General features: G+C 35.6%; 2 protein-coding genes across 4 annotated transcripts in view; one reads left to right on the plus strand and one right to left on the minus strand.

Moving 5' to 3' along the window:
- The window catches only part of LOC109048505 (cadherin-23-like), a 233,629-nt gene that overhangs the window by 176,384 nt on the left and 36,830 nt on the right, over positions 1-20,415 (plus strand). For all 3 annotated transcript variants that reach the window (XM_042769422.1, XM_042769420.1, XM_042769421.1), the window contains exons 24-37: positions 719-938; positions 1,018-1,170; positions 2,166-2,279; positions 3,538-3,686; positions 13,147-13,207; positions 13,921-14,066; positions 14,492-14,627; positions 15,696-16,084; positions 16,675-16,776; positions 18,064-18,066; positions 18,168-18,317; positions 18,391-18,519; positions 19,141-19,269; positions 19,523-19,750. In XM_042769422.1, the coding sequence (XP_042625356.1) occupies positions 719-938; positions 1,018-1,170; positions 2,166-2,279; positions 3,538-3,686; positions 13,147-13,207; positions 13,921-14,066; positions 14,492-14,627; positions 15,696-16,084; positions 16,675-16,776; positions 18,064-18,066; positions 18,168-18,317; positions 18,391-18,519; positions 19,141-19,269; positions 19,523-19,750 (2,109 nt within the window). The remainder of the gene's footprint in view (positions 1-718; positions 939-1,017; positions 1,171-2,165; positions 2,280-3,537; positions 3,687-13,146; positions 13,208-13,920; positions 14,067-14,491; positions 14,628-15,695; positions 16,085-16,674; positions 16,777-18,063; positions 18,067-18,167; positions 18,318-18,390; positions 18,520-19,140; positions 19,270-19,522; positions 19,751-20,415) is intronic.
- LOC109048287 (uncharacterized protein C10orf105) lies at positions 7,704-12,269 on the minus strand. Its single transcript, XM_019065985.2, has 2 exons — positions 12,028-12,269; positions 7,704-8,408 (listed from the first exon to the last, which is right to left on the minus strand). The coding sequence occupies exon 2, from the start codon at positions 8,394-8,396 to the stop codon at positions 7,956-7,958; it is 441 nt and encodes a 146-aa protein (XP_018921530.1). The 5' UTR covers positions 8,397-8,408; positions 12,028-12,269; the 3' UTR covers positions 7,704-7,955.

Consider the following 20,415-nt stretch of genomic DNA (forward strand, 5'->3'; position numbering starts at 1 on the left):
ATCATAAATTTATTATAATTTTTTTTTTTATCTTTGCTTAATTTTAGTTACATTACAGTTTAAAAGGTTGGGTCAATAAGTTTTTTATTATTATTATTTATTTAAGAAATTAGTGCTTTTATTCAGAAATGACTTATTAAATTATTCAAAGGTAGCATTTATAATGTTACAAAAATGAATAATTCAAATAAATGGTATTCTTTTTATTCATCAAAGAATTTTGAAAAAAGTATACATAAAATTATTCATCAGCATTGATAATAATTTTTTTTATATATATATATATATAATATATATATATATATATAATGTATATATATATATATATTTTTTTTTTTTTTTTTTTTTGAGCAGCAAATCAACGTGTGACATTGAAGACTGGAGAAATGATGCTGAAAATTCAGTTTTGCATCAAGGGAATAAATAATTAAAATATATTAAAATAGTAAACAATTATTTTAAATTGTTAAAAAAAATCACAATATTGCAGTTTTTGCCGTATTTTTGACCAAATAAATGAAACCTCGGTGAACATAAGAGACTTCTTTCAGTAACAACCAAAATATCTTCTCAATAAAAACTTTGGAACACTTTTTGTACCTTTTTGTACTTGGCATAAAAATCCGAGGGCTCTTGTACCCCGTTTGGGGTTATCTTTGATTTAATGCCGACTTCTGGTGAAGTTCTTGTAATAAAACTGTCTGATTTCCTCCCTCAGGTGCAGGTGCAGGACCCTGATGAAGGTGACAATGGTGCGGTAACCATGGCGCTTCAGATGGGGATGCCACGGCTGGACTTCAGGCTCAACATCACCACAGGAGTCCTGGTTTCCACCGCAGTGCTGGACCGTGAGCAGATTGGCCAGTATTATCTGAGGATTATTGCGTATGACGCAGGCCAGTTCCCTCGAACTTCTACAAGTACTCTCACTATCACAGGTACGTAGCAGGATCACTGCCCGCTGTGTTTAGATGCAAATGCTAAATCATCTCGATGTCTGTCACTCTTTCTGTGCAGTTTTGGACATGAATGATGAGACGCCAACCTTCTTCCCCAGCATTTATAACGTATCGCTGGATGAAAACGTGCCCCGTGACTATGTGGTGGTCAGACTGAACTGCACGGATAATGACGCGGGTCTAAATGCAGAGCTCAGCTATTTTATCACAGGTTAGAGTGCAGAAGATCACAGATCACAGGGTGCGAGCGAGTTTGTGCTGATGGAGCAACTCTGTGGGATTTTGGTTGGGACTGCTGTGACCCACAGTGACCCGCTTTCAACAGATGTGAAGCTAAGGCTCTGTTCCAAAATCCAGCGAGCGGCCTACATACAGTAGACAGCATTTTAAAGAGAACTGCGATGCATTGCGATGAGCTCAGTGGGAAAAAATGCTTTTAAGTAACAGATGAAGCGCATTCGGAAGCCAAAATTATAAAAATTCTCTGTTTTACCAAATATTTGTGTGTGCTACGAATGTCATGCTTATTAGAATAGCACTATAAAGTATTTACTCACTCATTTACTAAACATTTGTGTGCTACTGTATGTATTTTGAGCTTATTAGAAAAGTTTTACATCATCTTCACGAGAAGTATACTTAAACTGGTTTAAAAAAAATCACTATTTTACTAAATATTTTCATGTGCTATGTATTTTATGTTTATAAGAAAATTACCACATCATTTGCTTCGTGAAAACTATTTAAATATAGTTAAATTGGTTAAAAATTCACTAAGTTATAAGTTAATTGTGTGTACTGTGTATTTGAAAAGTACATCATTGCCTTAGTTAAATTTAAAAATTCACAATTTTTACCAAATATTTGTGTATGCTGTGTATTTTATGCTCATTAGAAGAGTACAACATAATTATCTTTGGAAAAGTATTTAGGTATAGTTAAATAGATTTTTAAAAAATCACTGTTTTGCTAAATATTTTGTACTCATTAGAACAGCACTACACCATTATCATAGCAGCATGCTAATGCCAAACTTCATTGAAATCAATTGAGGAATGCTATTTGTATGACAGCACATACTAGCACATTCAAAATCAGTCAATTAGGAGGTTCCATTATAGTTAGTATGATGTATTTTAAGGCAGCACACTAGGGTTTAGAGTTGAGATGTGTGGTTTCTTAGTCTGTGTCTGTGTGTCCCTATAGCTGGGAACCAAGATGGGAAGTTTAGTGTGGGTTTCCGGACTGGAATAGTACGGACTGTGGTGGGTCTGGACCGCGAGACTCAGGCCTCGTACAGGCTAGTGATTGAAGCGATTGGTGAGTTTCATATATAAACAACTGGTTATGCATGTGTGTTAAAACAATTGGTTATGCATGTGTGCGTGCACATGTGGTACGATCTGCTGCAGCTTCCTGTCTAAATGACTTTGAGTTTAAAAACAATTTTCAATACTAACAAATATAATTTAAAACACATCATAAAAATACTGCAGCTATTCTAATACATGTGTAATGAATTTCTATGAAAATATGCTGGCCACTTTTTTCAATACTAAGAAATATTATGTCAAGTACATCATTATTCTTATCTGAATATAAATGATAATGACGATGAAATGAAATGCGTGTTTTGGAAGAGCAGAAAACATGACTCTGGGAGTATTTACTTTTTACAATGATTCAAGCACAAAGACTCTTCCAAGTCATTTTACATGCAAAAATGTATTTTTAGTCATACATACATATACACATACATACATATTTTTTTATTATTATTATTTTTGCTAATTTTAGATCTTTTTTTTTTCTGTCTTAACACCTTTTACACCAATACCAGTGAATGTGGTAAGCCAAAGCTGTCAAGGTTTGTTTTCTGTGGGTCTTTTGTGAGTGGCTCAGGCCAGTTTATAGTATGCTGTTGCTTGGTACAACTAATGTTTATTTAAAGATGTCTGGTTCTACCATGTAAGACCAGTGAAGATATGAGTCATAAATGCTGTATTGTGGCAGTGTTTTTATGTTGCTATCAGGGTTCCCACGATCATGCAAAACCTATAAATATCAGGTATAATATAAATTGAAATGCATATAATATAAATTAGAAAAATAAAATATAATTATATAATTTCATTTTAAGTATACTAAAACATTCCAGCTGAGGTATCAGCTTTTCTTGAGTCTAATCTATGTAAAATTATTTTTAAAAATCCGCTAACACTTTAGATCAGGGAACACTATACATGAATAACTAGTTGCTTATTAGCATTTTGGCTGTACTTCTAAAGCACATATTAATATTCTGCATGACCATATTCTAGATCCCTTAAATCTACCCAATACCTAAACATGACTACTACAACAACTTCCTTACTAACTATCAATAAGCTTATTGAGGGGAAAACTCTTTAATAGTTTAATAGTGGATATGTGTTCCCTAATATAAAGTGTTACCAAAGATTCTTATCCAATAATCCTGAACAACTGGAAACGTTATAGAAATTCACTGGTCAAGCTTGATCTTTGAACTGATCTTTCCTAGCTGTATTGGCCAGACGGTTGATGGTTTTCTCCATAGATAATGGTCCAGCGGGAAGTCGGAGGACAGGAACAGCTACAGTATATGTGGAGGTGCTGGACATCAACGACAACAGGCCTATATTCCTCCAGAACAGCTATGAGACCAGCGTCCTGGAGAACATACCCAGAGGAACTAGTATATTACAGGTACACATGCTCATATTCGCAATTCACTCTGATATATAAAATATTTATATAAAATATTTGTGTGTATATATATATATATATATATATATATATATATATATATATATATATATATATACAAACCCGATTTCAAAAGAGTTGGGACACTGTACAAATTGTGAATAAAAAAGGAATGGAATAATTTACAAATCACATAAACTTATATTTTATTCACAACAGAATATAGATAACATATCAAATGTTGAAAGTTAGACATTTTGAAATGTCATGCCAAATATTGGCTCATTTTGGATTTCATGAGAACTACACATTCCAAAAAAGTTGGGACAGGTAGCAATAAGAGGATGGATAAGTTAAATGTACATATAAGGAACAGCTGGAGGACCAATCTGCAACTTATTAGGTCATTTGGCAACATGATTGGGTATAAAAAGAGCCTCTCAGAGTGGCAGTGTCTCTCAGAAGTCAAGATGGGCAGAGGATCACCAGTTCCCCCAATGCTGCGGCGAAAAATAGTGGAGCAATATCAGAAAGGAGTTTCTCAGAGAAAAATTGCAAAGAGTTTGAAGTTATCATCATCTACAGTGCATAATATCATCCAAAGATTCAGAGAATCTGGAACAATCTCTGTGTGTAAAGGTCAAACCATACTGGATGCCTGTGATCTTTGGGCCCTTAGACGGCACTGCATCACATACAGGAATTCTACTGTAATGGAAATCACAACACGGGCTCAGGAATACTTCCAGAAATCATTGTCTGTGAACACAATCCACCGTGCCATTCGCCGTTGCCAGCTAAAACTCTATAGATCAAAAAAGAAGCCATATCTCAACATGATCCAGAAGTGCAGTCGTTTTCTCTGGGCCAAGGCTCATTTAAAATGGACTGTGGCAAAGTGGAAAACTGTTATGTGGTCAGAGAATCAAAATTTGAAGTTTATTTTGGAAAACTTTGACGCCATGTCATCCGGACTAAAGAGGACAAGGACATCCCAAGTTGTTATCAGCGCTCAGTTCAGAAGCCTGCATCTCTGATGGCATGGGTTTGCATGAGTGCATGTGACATGGGCAGCTTACACATCTGGAAAGACACCATCAATGCTGAAAGGTATATCCAAGTTCAAGAACAACATATGCTCCCATCCAGACGTCGTCTCTTTCAGGGAAGACCTTGCATTTTCCAACAACATGACAATGCCAGACCACATACTGCATCAAAACTTACAACATCATGGTCCTGGCTGCGTAGAAGAAGGATCCGGGTACTGAAATGGCCAGCCTGCAGTCCAGATCTTTCACCAATAGAAAACATTGGCGCATCATAAAGAGGAAGATGCGACAAAAGAAGACCTAAGACAGCTGAGCAACTAGAAGCCTGTATTAGACAAGAATGGGACAACATTCCTATTCCTAAACTTGAGCAACTTGTCTCCTCAGTCCCCAGACGTTTGCAGACTGTTATAAAAACAAGAGAGGATGCCACACAGTGGTAAACATGGCCTTGTCCCAACTTTTTTGAGATGTGTTGAACTTATTTTTTCCCTTAAAATGATAAATTTTCTCAGTTTAAACATTTGATGTCATCTATGTTGTATTCTGAATAAAATATTGAAATTTGAAACTTCCACATCATTGCATTCTGTTTTTATTCACAATTTGTATAGTGTCACAACTTTTTTTGGAATCGGGTTTGTATATATATTTACTTTTAATTTTAATATATATATATATATATATATATATATATATATATATATATATATATATATATATATATATATATAATATATATATAATACTTTTTTATTCCAATAAACACCAGCTGAACTCTTACAATACTGGTATTATGAAGTAGCACATGAGGGTGTATGCTTGTTATATTGTGTTTGTCTGTAACAATGGTAGCATTATCATGTTTTCAGTGGTTTTCTGTGATGTCATGTTCTGCTGTGCTTGAAACCATGACAATCTCTAGGCTAGCCAAATGGCATAATAGGGTAACCATGACGACGCTCTAGTTCTGGAAAGTCAGCAGAATCATTTCTGATGACTAAATAAAGGGCGTTTTCATTTTCAAATATGTTGAAGTTGATATTGAACTGTTATTGAAGTTAGTTTGGGGAATATTCCATCTTTAATATGCAAAGCCTTGTTTTAGTTTTCATGAATTTGCTGTTGCAGAGTAAACCAGAGTCAAAGTGGCACAACAACAGTTATTTGAAGAAAAAAAAAAGTAATTTGGACACTTAAAGCACACTTAAAAAAAAAAAAAACATTAAAGGTCACAAGTACAGTATTTTAAGATAGCACAAACACACTTTTCTGGCAAAGCATTTTACAAAAAGAAGTTTTAAATGATAAAACAATAGATATACTATTCAAAATAAAGATTTTATGGCTGTCAAACACAGTGTTGGGTGTAATGCATTACTAAGTAATTAATTACTCTAATTTAATTACTTTTCCTTAAAGAAGTAAAGTAAGGGATTACTCTTAATTTTCTGTAATTTCATTACAGTAACTTCCTATGTAATTGCATAAAATACTGTATAGACTATAGAACAATTCTACAATAATCAATAGTGGATTTTAATGTAACCTGCTCCCTTTAAATGCTTTGGTCAGTGCAAGAGTAATTATGCAATTTTGTATTATTAATTGGAAATAATTAAAAGAGTAGTTTCTTGTATTGTTCAACCGATCGAGGTTGATATGGGATTTAGAAAGTAATAAGTAATGCAATACTTTTTTAGAGAGAGTATTTAGTACATTAATCTAATTAAACTGTTGAAAATGTCATTTGTAGCTAGTAATTAATTACTTTTTTTAGAGTCACTTACCCAACACTGGTCAAATCAGTAATAAGCCAGTAGTTAATGTGAGCACCAGTTCTACCACAGTTGAATGCAAAGTGGTTTGCTGTTTTGGTTTCTAATGCTTTGACATTCAGATATTTTTAAGTGTGCTTTAAGTGTACAAATACTTTTGGGTCTACATACGTGCAAATGAATCAGAATTTCCTCTAAATAGTAATGCTGTTAATGCCCAGTCAAAATGGCCACCCTTACTCAGAAAGCACCTGGTCTTTGCTCATCCAGGTCATGTCTGTTAGTCTCCACAGTAACAGAGGAAGTGATGTAGGTAATGTCCAGCTGTTTATAGAGTTGTGGCCACCGAATGATTGGATTGTTGAGTCACGCCTTGTTTTGTTTGAAGTGAATGGTGAATAAAATGAACTGGCTTGTCTCTGTCAGTGCTGATAGCTGAGGTCACAGTTTCTGTTCTCATATTTGCAGTGATTGTGTATGCACTTATAGACACACTCCAGATGTGAATACTATTTCCATAAAGTTTCCATAAAGCATGGATTATATATTAATAACATGGTTTCTGGCTGTTTTAGATTCTGAAGCAGCATCCAGTGTTATTTTAGTAATATATACATACATACACACACACACACACACACACACACACACACACACACACACACACACACACACACACACACACACACATAAATAAACACATAAATATATATATATATATATATATATATATATATATATATATAAGTTATATTAAGATTGTTGTGTGTGTAATATACATTTTATATATTTAAGTTTATTTTTATATGTGTTTTTTATTCATTTATATTGAGATTGTGTGTGTGAAATAAATACCTATATATATGTAGTTTTTAGTTTACTATTTAGGTTTATTTTTATAAAATGTATTTTATAAAAGTTTAGTTGTAATATTTTCTAATATTTAAATTTACTTTCAGCATTTATTTATTTATTTATTTATTTATTTATTTATTTATTTATTTGCAAAAATGTTTTAAATACTTTTATTTTTAGTTAATAATAATAACCATGGCAGCTTCACATGCATCCTTCATGGAAGAGGTACAGTAATCCCAGAATGCATTGAGCTCAGTGACAATGGCAGACAAAAGGATAGAAATGCAAATTCTAAATAAATTTCATTCAATACATGGAATTACAGATGAAATAGTCAGTTTAAATTCTGTTAAATCACTTTTATTTCATATTTGCTTGCTATGCATTTTTGTGCTTATTAAAGAATCACATCACTAGCTTAGCAACAAGCTGACAACTTTTTTTAAATCAATTTGGAGTCAAGTTTCCTGTGGCGCACATAGTTGTTGCCTATGAAATGCACTTTAAATCAGTCATTTAGAAGGCTGCTGCCTATGTAGATTCTAGATAGCAAGACAGCTCACTAGGTGATGCAACAGAGCTTATATCTCAGTGGAATACTGCAGCAGAGCCGGTATAGTAATATATGTGTGGGAGTCATTTGTCTTTGACTCTGCGGGCGACATCGACCCCGATTGCTTCCTGCTCTGGGCTACGTATGGCTGAATGGGTCTTCTGAAGGCCGGCGTTGAGGAAAATGACTGCCTCATTGAGCCTAAACGCTTCCAGAGCTTCAGCTCAGGCTCGCTGGACATAGTCTGGCCACACGAGAAACCGTCTGCCGGGCCACAGTCCCCATCCACACCCCAGAACCCCCCTGACGGGCAGCCCACCGCTAGAAAGGTCACAAAGCCCCCGAACAGAACGAAGAGACACATGATGATGATGATGGTCGGGAGGGGATGGTGAAGATCCAGAGGTGGAGACGTTGGGGAGACCGGAAGTGAGAGATTAGAGAGGGACAGATTGAAGGAAACATCCATGTCAGCCTGGATCTGTAGACAAGCAAAACAGGAAGTGTTAAATCTGGGTTAAGTGGAGCGTGTTTATAGTAAAGATGTAGGTGTTTTTGTGATCCTCTGGGTTCAAGATTGTGCAAAAGTGTCAATGTGTGCTTGAGCAAGATGCATGCAAGATGCCAGGATGTGGTTGACAGGTGTGTGTGTGTGTATGCATGCTTAAAAAAAAAAAATCTCTTGAATATCTCAGTTGTGTCTCTCAGATGGCAAAGAGGTGAAGAGTACAGGGACACTTTATTTTGAATCAAAGGCCTAAAACATCTACACAAGTATGTAAGCGCAAGCGCTATGATCTTATATGTGTCATAGTGGTCCGAAATGTGTCGTAAACCAAATCATTAAGCAATTCAAGTATGCATTTTATTCTCACAAGGGGAATCTTATTCTGTGGTCAGCAAAAAAAGACCTTAGTACTGTATAGATATCTATACTGTCTCACACTATATGCTCAGATTTGCAATCAAAAGTGTTATGAAGCTTGTGATCTAATTTCATGAGTTCTGTGCTTATAATCATCAATTGTCTCATTTGTGTGTAATTTATTTCTTCTAAGCAGTGTTGTTATTAACTAAAACTAATTGTTTTAGTTGTTTTAACTAAAAAAAATGCTTTTGTTAATTGAAATAGAGCTAAAATCACATAAAATATTAATATTAAACTTACACCTAAAAACTTTGAAAAATTAGAAATGTTGCCTTGGCAGTTAACTGAAATAAGTTGAAATGCTAAAATGACTAAAACTAAAATAAAATTAAAGCTGAATAATTTTTTTTTTTTAAAGACAAAAACTAATAAAATAACAAAATTACTAAAATGAAAATGAAAATTAAAAGCACATTCAAATTAATAATACATACTATGAAATAATACTAAAATAACCCTGCTGGTCAGGATTTGTAGGAGAAACATCAAATGGAACAGGTCATGAAGTCTCCCGAGCAGTGACAGAGAAACATCTGAGAACATTTTCCTCTAGGTACAGAGCAGTGGTTTGTGGTGGGACTGCACACCTACACACCCTTATCAACATCACCATCTAGCAGCTCTACACACACTGCTCTGAGCGCTCCTCTGCAAGACTATCAGAATGACTGAGCGATTTCTCTAAAGAAATGTCAAGAAAGGTCAAAATGTAGTGGATTTATATTGCACTATATTGATTACAGATTAGCGAGAGTCTCTTAATTTCTTTCTCTAACACACAACCACCCACCCACACACACACACACCCACACCCACACAGACTCTAAGGTCAGGAAAACTGACGCAAGTGCATGAACACAAGCACTTCTAGCTGCAACTAGAATTTCATGCATTGTTGTGTTTGGAAATGTGCCATATAGCAATTCATAACGCAATACAAATATGCATAGCATTCTTGCTTCTCAACATCATCTTTTCCCGTCATTTTGCTTTTGCAGATCAACTATTGTAACGGCTGAGCTACAGCTGGAGGAGAATCTGTCTGAACTACAGAAAGTTATTTATCTCAATTTCCAGTCAAAATATTTAAAAATCCTTAATACAAAATAAATTTATTGAGAAACAGCGCTGCATAAGATATTAAGGCTTGCCTTCAGTGAAAGTGTTTTTAATGTGAGTTTTTTTTTTTTTTTTTTTTTTTTTAGTGCTGGTAAAATTTAAAAATAAGTGGAAAAAATACAGCAAAATGCAATTGCATTTAGTCTCAGACTCTTAATATAATATAAGGCATATACATTTATATTGTTTTAAGTTTTTTCGTTTTTTTTTTTTAATGGAAAAATATTAATTAAACACTAACTAAAAAAGTCATTTATATTACAGTCTATACAAGTTAAAGTTAAACATACTAACACTATCACAATAACAGTGGTTGTCCAGTCTTGATCCTGGAGGGCCACAATCCTGCAGAGTATAGTTCCAACCTCATTTAAATGTCTGAATCAGCTAATGAAGTTCTTCAGGATCACTAGAATCTTCCAGGCATGTATGTTCGGGGCAGGCTGGAGCTGAACTCTGCAGGATGTTGAGCCTCCAGGAGCAGGATGTGCTCCTTACATGCTAATTTTGCGCAAACAGGTAAATGCATTTATGCACCGTTTTTTTTTTTTTACTACTTGCATCGAGAACAGTATGTTTCTGGTCTACATCACTCCCATAAACACACATTTGAAATGGAATTTGACATTAAATTTGTTGGTGCCCCACTAAGTGAGCAGTCAGATGAGAAATGTGGTCAGTTGGTTTTGTGTTTAATTTTTTGGAAAGCTAATTTGGGTCACTTAAATGAACTCTCAATCCATCTGAAACACACACACACACACACACACATGCAAACAAACACACACACACACACACACACACACACACACACACACACACACACACACACACACACACACACACACACACACACACACACACACACACACACACACACACACACACAGTGTAGCACCACAGTCACCAATTACTCTGCCTCTCTGCTCCTAAATGTCAGCATGTTAAATTCTGAACACAGAGTATGACTTATCGCTTTGGTGAAAACACATTGAGACATGAAATTATTTTTCATCTTAAATGCCACAAACAAGCTGAAAAGGCCACTCAGACAAGAACTATTGTTAGTGAGACACTTTATTAGTTACCACTGTATGGCTCTGCGGAAATGTATTTATGCACACTTCATCACATTTTTTGTATGATGAAGGCTTTGCTCAAGCAGGCAGCTAAAATTAGTTTTTCTAATTTAAAGTGAATTTTTGTAAATATATTTCAATGAGAACAGTCAAATTAGAAATGTTTTTTTTTTTTGTTTGCTTTAATTTGTGTTTTTGTTTCAAATTTAATTTAAAATAACTTTTCTATTTGAAATATTTTAAAATGTAATTTATTCCTTTGATGCAAAGCTGAATTTTCAGCATCATTACTCCAGTCTTCAGTGTCACATGATCCTTCAGAAATCATTCTAATATGCAGATTTGTTGCTCAAGAAATGTTTCTTATTATTATCAGTGTTGAAAACAGTTGTGATGATTAATATTTTTGTTAAAACTGTGAAACATTTTCAGGTGGAAACAAAAAGTTCAAAAGAACAAGCATATATAAATTTGAAATAGGATTGTAACAATCTAAAAGTCTTTACTTTCACTTTTGATGAATTTATTGCATCCTCGCTGAAAAAAATATTAATTTCTTTAAAAATAATAATAATAGTCAACTTTTGAACAGTAGTGTACACAGATTGTACAGAGTTTCACTCACTATTTCCCCATGTAGTAATCTCTGGGGCATTTATTATGTTGTGATTATAGACACTGCATATCCATGAATTAGTAAATCACAGTAATACAAACATAACTTGTTGTCCCATGTCATTTATGACTGACATCATGGCAAAATAAAATGGTTTTGGCACTGCTGAATGATTGTCCATGCCGGTTTATGCTGGTTAGTGTGGGTTTGGGGCTGGTGGACCAGCATAGCCGAGTCGCTCACAAGAACAAAAATGATAAAGCACGGTATGGACACAGCATCCAAAACACAAATTATTTGCAACGGGTTCATCGAATAGGAATTATTTTTCAGTTTATTCTTTGTGGTTTAACATTACCTTCAGCGATGGATGTGGTTGGTGACTCCTCCAAAGTTCCCCTTGATTAAAATCACGTTGAGACGCCTGGAAGATGGGGATCAGGATATTTGCAGCTGAGATCCGTTCAGAGAGACTCAAACTCAACCTCTCTGTGTTTTCAGTGTTTTGCGATCAGTAGACCGTGGCAGTGTGTTTCTTGAACTAAACGCTCATTCTGAGCCAAACTTTTAGTCTCAAGTTTTAACCCCCCATGTGATGGTATGGTCCGGTCTGCCTGTTCTATTCATCTCTCTCCAAGAGACCCCCCCCCCCCCAGATCCCTGCTTTCTTTCTTCCCCCTCTACATCTTTTTATAAAGCTAATGAGTCTGAAGGAGGGGCTTTCCTTCTCACTGTCAGTAGGATTTGACTAATATACGGATGTATTCAGTGTGCTTCAAATGGTTTAATTGATGTGTGTAAATATATTCAGGAACAACTTCTGATCATTGTTTCTGAGATTTATATGATCATTGAAGTTTTATTTGTGTTTTTAAGCCCCTATGAGTTGATAGTCATGCCATGGCGACCATTAAAAGGTGAAGTGTTTCATTTCTGTGCCACTAGTGTCACCAAAAATAAAACGGATAGTTCTAACTCTGAATTCTGATTGGACAAGCCATATTTGAACTTGTGATTGCACATACTATATTAATGTCACAAATTGCTATTGCTTAGCATCCATGAACAGCCAGTAGTTGGGCTAATTAACTATATTACTCACTGGAATTATTTATTCCAATTATTGTTATTAATAAAAGTAACTATTTATTAAACATTAATGTCTTTTATCATATCGATGTTGCATTTAAAAGCATCAAACCATTTCAAGTTGTGTTTTACTGCAGTTAAGGGAGTTTTAGGTTTGATCGTCGTCCACTGGTCATTAAATTACACATTTCACTTGTGACAGTAAAAATAAGAGTCCAATTGTAGTGTGATTAAGAGTTTGATTGTGTGTTAAAGTATCAAAGATATTTTTGTTTACGCTTGTGTGGGTGTGCAGTGTGTTAAGTGTTACTTTCACTCTCATTATTTAGTAGTACATGGGTGTGTTCGTGATGTGGTTACGTGTGTTTGTGGTTATGTCCGTCTGCAGGTTCAGGCCACAGATGCAGATCAGGGGGAGAATGGAAGAGTTCTGTACAGGATTCTCTCTGGTAACTATTTATTTTTCCTGTTTAATGATGTCACACATCAATGCATTGCACAGATACACTCCCACAGTCTACTACACTAACTAACCAACCATTTGTATATCTCACAAATCAGATTTTTTATCCTCAGAATTGCAAAATATCATTCAGAATTGTGAGATATAAACGTATAATTCCAAGAAGAAAAGTCAGAATTTTGAGATGCAAATTTGAAATTGTGAAAAAAAAAAAAAAAAAACAGTTGTAAGATAAAAAGTCGCAATTACTAAATTTAAAAAACAATTCTGAGATGTGCGATGTCTCAGAACTTGGAATTCAGAGAAAAAAGTCGATATAAAAGTCTGAATTTTGTATTTATTTATATCTTGCTATTCTGAGGTTATATCTCACGATTCAGAATTTTTTTTTTTTTTTTTTTTTTCAAAACTGCTAGAAAAAAGGTTGAATTGTGAGATAAAAAGGTCTTTTTTCACCCTTTTTATTCTTTATTCGGCGGGAACTAGCATCCATAAAAATGTGCTTAATTGTCATAAAAATATTGGCATAATGCAAACAATATTAGCAATTTTCTTTTCTTTTAGAAATGTATGACCCTATTTGACATGTTTAGACCAACAGAGACAAATTTTGTAAGAAGCATAAATTAGCACCTCGGCCTTTATGTAATGTACTGTTTTAACAGTATGGCTCATGTGTGTGTGATTTGTTATCTGCAGGCAACAATGGTCAGTTTAATGTTGACAGTCTGTCTGGACTCATCAGCAGAGGAACTGTGGCTCTGAACCGAGAGACCCGTAGCTCCCATGTGCTGGAGGTGGAGGCCTATAACAGTGACCAGGGCAGCATGCGCAGCTCTGTCAGGGTGTGTTTGTGTGTGTGAAAAATAATATAACATTCCTTAGAAAACTACATTTAAAGCTACTAATTCGACAGGTTTATATTAAAGTTCATGTGAATTACTGTTTGCAAGTCATTTTGCTTCATAATGTGACACATTTCCAAGTAAAAGGGGATGTTGAGGGATGAAAAAGGACCTGATTTAATCCATCAGGAACTGATTATAAGGTGACGTGTGCTTTGCATATCAGAATAGAGGCAGACTTGAATCCGAGGTTGCTAAAACAATGCCTACTGTGCATAGTTATTGAACTATTAGTTAGCATTGTTTAATAGCCTGCACATTGTATTAATTCTAGCTATAAACGTCTTTTTTATTTTAAGAAATGTCATTAAAGACAAGTACTGGATATAATGTGTGTGTGAATCAGACTGAGTTTGTGTCTGTAGGTGATTGTGTATGTGGAGGACGTGAATGACGAGTCTCCAGTCTTCACTCAGTCGCAGTACAATCGTCTGGGGCTCAGAGAGACTGCTGGGATCGGCACATCTGTGGTAGTGGTCCGAGCTACAGACCCCGACACAGGTACACAACACAATCGAAACACACTCTCTTCTTGACCTTTGTAAGTGTTTGTGGACCAGACTAGTCCACAGAGGAGGTCAATGTGTCTGATAGGAACATCTATGATTGCTATTGTTGTGTGTTCACAAAACTTCGCATTTATTTGGGTCTTTTAAAGTGGGTGTATGTCATACACCTAATATAGCTCAAGCTGTGTTGTGTTTTTCCATTGGTTTTTTATGCCAAACAATATCACAACATTTCTGTTGCACTTCTGCTTGTGTCTGTAACTGCTTCCCTGTTTCACTTCCTCATGTCCAGCCTGTCTGTGCAGTGCAGTGTGCTAGAGGTCTGTCCTGTAGACACTGTATTTAAATAAAGATTATTGAAATAGTTAGCTAACAACATTGGAGAACTAAGTGTACCACTTGAAAATAAAATCAAGCAATCAAATGTAACAGTAATACATTGATAAATAATGTATAGTGCAGTATTTAAATATTAATAAACATTTAAAAACATTCATTAAATAGTTTTAAATATGTCTATTTATTTTTGATTTACAGTTGTATTTTTTAATGAATTAATTTATTAATTCATGTGATTGATAATTTATTCCTTTATTTTATTTTTAAAGGTGCATCTGTCATCCACAGACATTAACTATGGGCATTTATTTGTACAATAAGTGGTGTTATCAAAAACATATATTTAATATAATTTATCTTTTTAATAAAACTATATATACACTGCCATTCAAAAGTTTGGGGTCAGTCTCTTGTGCTCACCAAGAGTGGTTTTATTTGATGAAAAATACAATAAAGACAGTAATATTGTGGAATATTATTACAATTCAAAATTACTGTTTTCTATTTTATATATTTTTAAAATGTAATTTATTTTTGTTAATGCAAAGCTGATTTTTTGTGGAAACCATGATTTTTTGATGAATAAAGTTAAGCATTAATTTGAATTAATGAATCTTTTGTAACATTATAAATGTCTGTACTGTCACTTTTGTCAATTTAATAATTTCCTTCACAAAGAAAAACCTTGCAAATGCCAAACTTTTGCTGTCTGGCTCTTTTGGTGATGGGGGCGCTGTAGCGTATGCTGTGGTTTCTGGCTCTGACCATAAGTTTGAGGTGGATGTGAGTACGGGTCTGGTGACTACAGTGGATTACTTGGACTACGAGACCAAGACGAGCTATTTAATGAACATCTCAGCCACAGATCAGTCTCCACCGTTCCACAGCAGCTACTGCACCGTCTACGTAACTTTACTCAATGAACTGGATGAAGCCGTGGCCTTTCTATCAGCCGGTTATGAAATATCGCTGATGGAGAACATCGCCACGGGAACAGAGGTGGTCCAGGTGAAGGCGCAGTCAGCTGATAACCTGAACCAGCTGACGTACCGCTTCGACCCTGACACCTCACCTGCTGCCCTGGCGCTCTTTAAGATTGACGGGGTCACGGTGAGAAAACATAATAGACAGGTTATATTTTTAAAGATTTTAAGAAGTGAACATGATGCAACGAAGTGATGCAAACACAACCCAAAAAGAAAAACACTATTTGATAGGGCAAAGACGATGACTTATTTTTACTATTCAACTAGTCAGCAGGTCAGTGTTTGACTCCACGCAGCTTCTGCTGTTTTTGCTGTTTCTGGCAAAGCTATAGCAATGCAAATATAGTACCTTCTCTGGTCTGTTTAACACATTTACTGTGCTTAAATCCATCCAGTTCAGATTTTTTCCTCAAAATCACTGCAAACAAATATGGAAAAGCTTTACAGAGTCTGGGTAAGGAAATGTAAGGGAAGGACACATGACCCTAAAGCTTAAATCTTATTGGTCAGTGAGAACAAGTAAACAAACAAATAAATACATACATTTCTTGCAGGGTGAATAAACAGAAAAAACCAAAAGCACTTCATAGTTAAGCCTACTTGACTATGGACTTTGGTTGAAATGATTTTAATTTAATTCAGTCTTTAAAAATAATGTGGTAATTTCTCTACATGGATTATGTAAAATAATGAAGGATTTTGTGCGCTCTACAGGGCCGTATAACTGTGACAGGACTGTTGGACAGAGAGAGAGGCGATTCATACACTCTCACTGTTGTGGCCGATGATGGAGGACCCAAGAGAGGCTCCACTGTGGTAATGTGTTCCTCCATGATCTGTTCAATCTGTACAACAAGTTCACTAAAGCCTTCAGTGCATACTGTAGAGAAGCCTGAATTGAGAACAATTTAAAGCAATAGTTCACCCAAAAATGAAAATCTTTGTGGGAACAGATTTGGAGAAATGTAGCATTACATCACTTGCTCACCAATGGATCCTCTGCAGTGAATGGGTGCCGTCAGAATGAGAGTCCAAACCGCTGATAAAAAAACATATAATCAACAAGTAATCCACATGACTCAATCATTTTTTATTTTATTTTAATCATCCTTTCATGTTGTGAAGTGATAAGCTGTGTGTTTGTAATAAACAAATCCATCAACGTCATTAACTTCAAAACCGTTGCTTCTGGTTAAAATGCGAGTCCTCTATCCATAACATTGCTTTCTCCAATGAAAAAGTCATCTCATCTGAATCAGGAGAGAGATATGCACAGATCAAACACTGTTTACAAGCAAAAACAGTTCTAAGAAAATATGTTGGTTGATTTTAATGTGAGAGGACAACAACGGATGGACTTTTTCACTGGAGGAAGTGTTATTATGGATTGTAGTCAGAAGCTATAATACCTTGATGATGGATTTTTTTCTAAAGTTGTGTGGATTATTGTGATGTTTTTATCAGCTGTTTGAACTCTCATTCTGAGAGCAGCCATTCACTGCAGAGGATCCATTGATGAACAAGTGGTGTAATGCTAAATTTCTGTAAAGGAAGAAACAAAGTCATCTACATCTTGGTTGAGTAAATTTTCCACAAATTTTCCTTTTGTGGGGAACAATTCCTTTAAAAATTAATGTCTGTAAACATTGTATCCAGTAGCTAACATGACAGTGATGTGAAATGTGATGTGGGGAAGTCGTGGCCTAGTGGTTAGAGAGTTTAACTCCTAATCCTAAGGTTGTAGGTTCGAGTCTCAGGCCTGCAACACCACGACTGAGGTGCCCTTGAGCAAGGCACCGAACCCCCAACTGCTCCCCGGGTGCCACAGCATAAATGGCTGCCCACTGCTCCGGGTGTGTGTTCATGGTGTGTGTGTGTGTGTTCACTGCTGTGTGTGTGCACTTTGGATGGGTTAAATGCAGACCACGAATTCTGAGTATGGGTCACCGTACTTGGCTGTATGTCACGTCACTTTCACTTTAACTTTTTCACTTTTTTTTTTCAAATGTATATGACAATATGATTTTGATATACTATATAAAACATGTAATTTAACATGTGTAATTCTTTTTTTCTGATTTTCTTCCTGATGCACATTTGTAGAAGGTAAGTAAATGATTTTTGATTATCAGGTCATTTTTAATGCAACAAATGTTATATGCTATCAGAAAAACATCTCATTTCCCATCACTCGGTTCTTTTGACAGGTGTCAATCACCATTCTTGATGAGAATGACAACAGCCCAGAGTTTGACATCACTTCGGATTTGTCAGTGGCTATTCCAGAGGACACGCCAATTGGCCAGAGAGTTGCTGTTGTGTTGGCACGGGACAAAGACGCTGGAAGAAATGGACTGGTGAGGGAGATAAATATTCAAAACACTGTTGAATGAGTTGTCATTCATTCGTAACCCCTCTTGTCTCCTTCAGGTGAATTTCACCTTGATGGCGGGGAACATGCAGGACGTATTTAAGATCAACACAGCCAATAATACGTATGGAGAGGTTTACTTGAACGCCCGCCTGGATCGTGAAGCTGTTGACCGTTACCTGCTTAAAGTGAGAGAGAAACACTACCGACACATGCTATGGCTCTTTACCAAACTCCTAGATTCCCTAGACAACATTTTATATCATACGCATACTCCCTAGTTTTTAAAAAGCATGTTTTATTAGACATATACATTACAGTTTAAAAGTTTCAGTAGCAGTCAGTAGGATTTTCTTTCTTTTTTTTCCAAGAAATTTATATATTTTTTTTTTTTTAGCAAGGATTCATTACATTTCTATTCATCAAAGATTCCTTTCCACAGAAACATTAAGCAGCCCATCAAGATATTAAACTTATTTCTGAAGGATCATGTGACACTGAAGAGTTATGATGCTGAAAATTCAGCTTTGCATCACAGGAATAAACTACATTTTAAAAAATAGAAAATTGTAATAAATTTGATCAGTATTACTGTTTAATTAAAGGAAGTCCACATGAAGGCATCTCACTTTGAATAAGAAAATGTCCAGACAGAACCATGCATGGTCACAGTGTGTTGCATGACTTTGTACATGTTTCCGTGTAAAGTTAAATAAAGTACGTTTTGCATAATCAGTTCTGAGGTATATACTGTAGGTGTTTATTTACTGATGCATTGATTCGTGTGTGTGTTAATGTGTTTGGATCAGGTGCGGGCGACGGATAACGGTTCCCCTCCGAGGTTCACAGATGTGTCACTCACAGTGAATATTCTGGATGTGAACGATAACCCTCCCGTGCTACAGAGCCCTCGTGGGTACAACGTCAGCGTCAGTGAGGTCAGAACCACAGCACCTCAAATCAGTGATATCAGCATCACAGATTCTGGGTGTTAATCATTCAGTTGTCTGCATGCAGCATGTCTAAAGTAAGAAATATACTCAGAATAAAATCTGGTTAGTTTATAGGCAAAAAAGTAGACAAAAGTCAAAACAAATTATGTGTTATAATATAAAATTATATATATATATATATATATATATATATATACAGTATATATAAAATAACAGTGGGCATATGTGTGTGTTTTAGAATGTGGGTGGCGGTACATCTGTCCTGCGTGTTGTAGCGACGGATCGGGACATCGGACCCAATGCCATGTTGTCGTACTACATCACCGGCGGTAACCAGGACCTGACATTCAGAATGGACCGTATGACGGGAGAGATAGTGACCCGACCGTCACCTCCTGACAGAGAAAAACAGCAGCAGTACACACTCACTGTGACTGTGGAAGATGACGGAATGCCACCTTTATCAGTAAGTGTGTATGTGTGTGTTAGTTAGTTTGTGTCTGTTTTTCAGAATAATCTGTTCCTCTAACTTATTCACCAAGGCCACATGTGTGGAGAAAAGTAATATATAAGCCTACATTTCAAGATCCAGTCCGATCCCAGCAGAAACAATAAAATCCCACCTGTTCATTAGTACATCATCATTTTTCCTTTATCTTTTCTTTTTTGACTCTAAATATAAGATACTACATTTGCTATTTAAAAAGCCTGTCTGAACTACTAAACAGCAAAAACAGGAAACCACAACCTGCCTTATTTCTGAAACAGGAAGTTTCACACTTAAGAGCTCGTTGATTCCTGTTGTGAACTTCACAGCGGTCTCGGTTGCATCAAGTGTGACTTTTGGGCCTCTAGTATCTGTATCCACTTTCTAAAACCATCTTATAGATGCTGGGTGCTCAAAAATCACTTTGAAAAATTGAAACAGATTGAAACTAAATTTTAATGATACTTTGACTTTCAAATGACTTCACTTAAACAGAGAGATGACAGACTAATTTGAACAACAGAAAAGGCCAGTTTTATCTTAGTTAAAGTTTTTGGTTTTTAGTAGAGGTTGGGTAAGTTCCCAATAATGGTTTAGAGGCCCTGTCACCAATCGGTTGACTGTCTGCTGTGTCAGACACTTCC

Source organism: Cyprinus carpio, chromosome A13, assembly GCF_018340385.1.
Source record: "Cyprinus carpio isolate SPL01 chromosome A13, ASM1834038v1, whole genome shotgun sequence".
Lineage (NCBI taxonomy): Eukaryota > Metazoa > Chordata > Actinopteri > Cypriniformes > Cyprinidae > Cyprinus > Cyprinus carpio.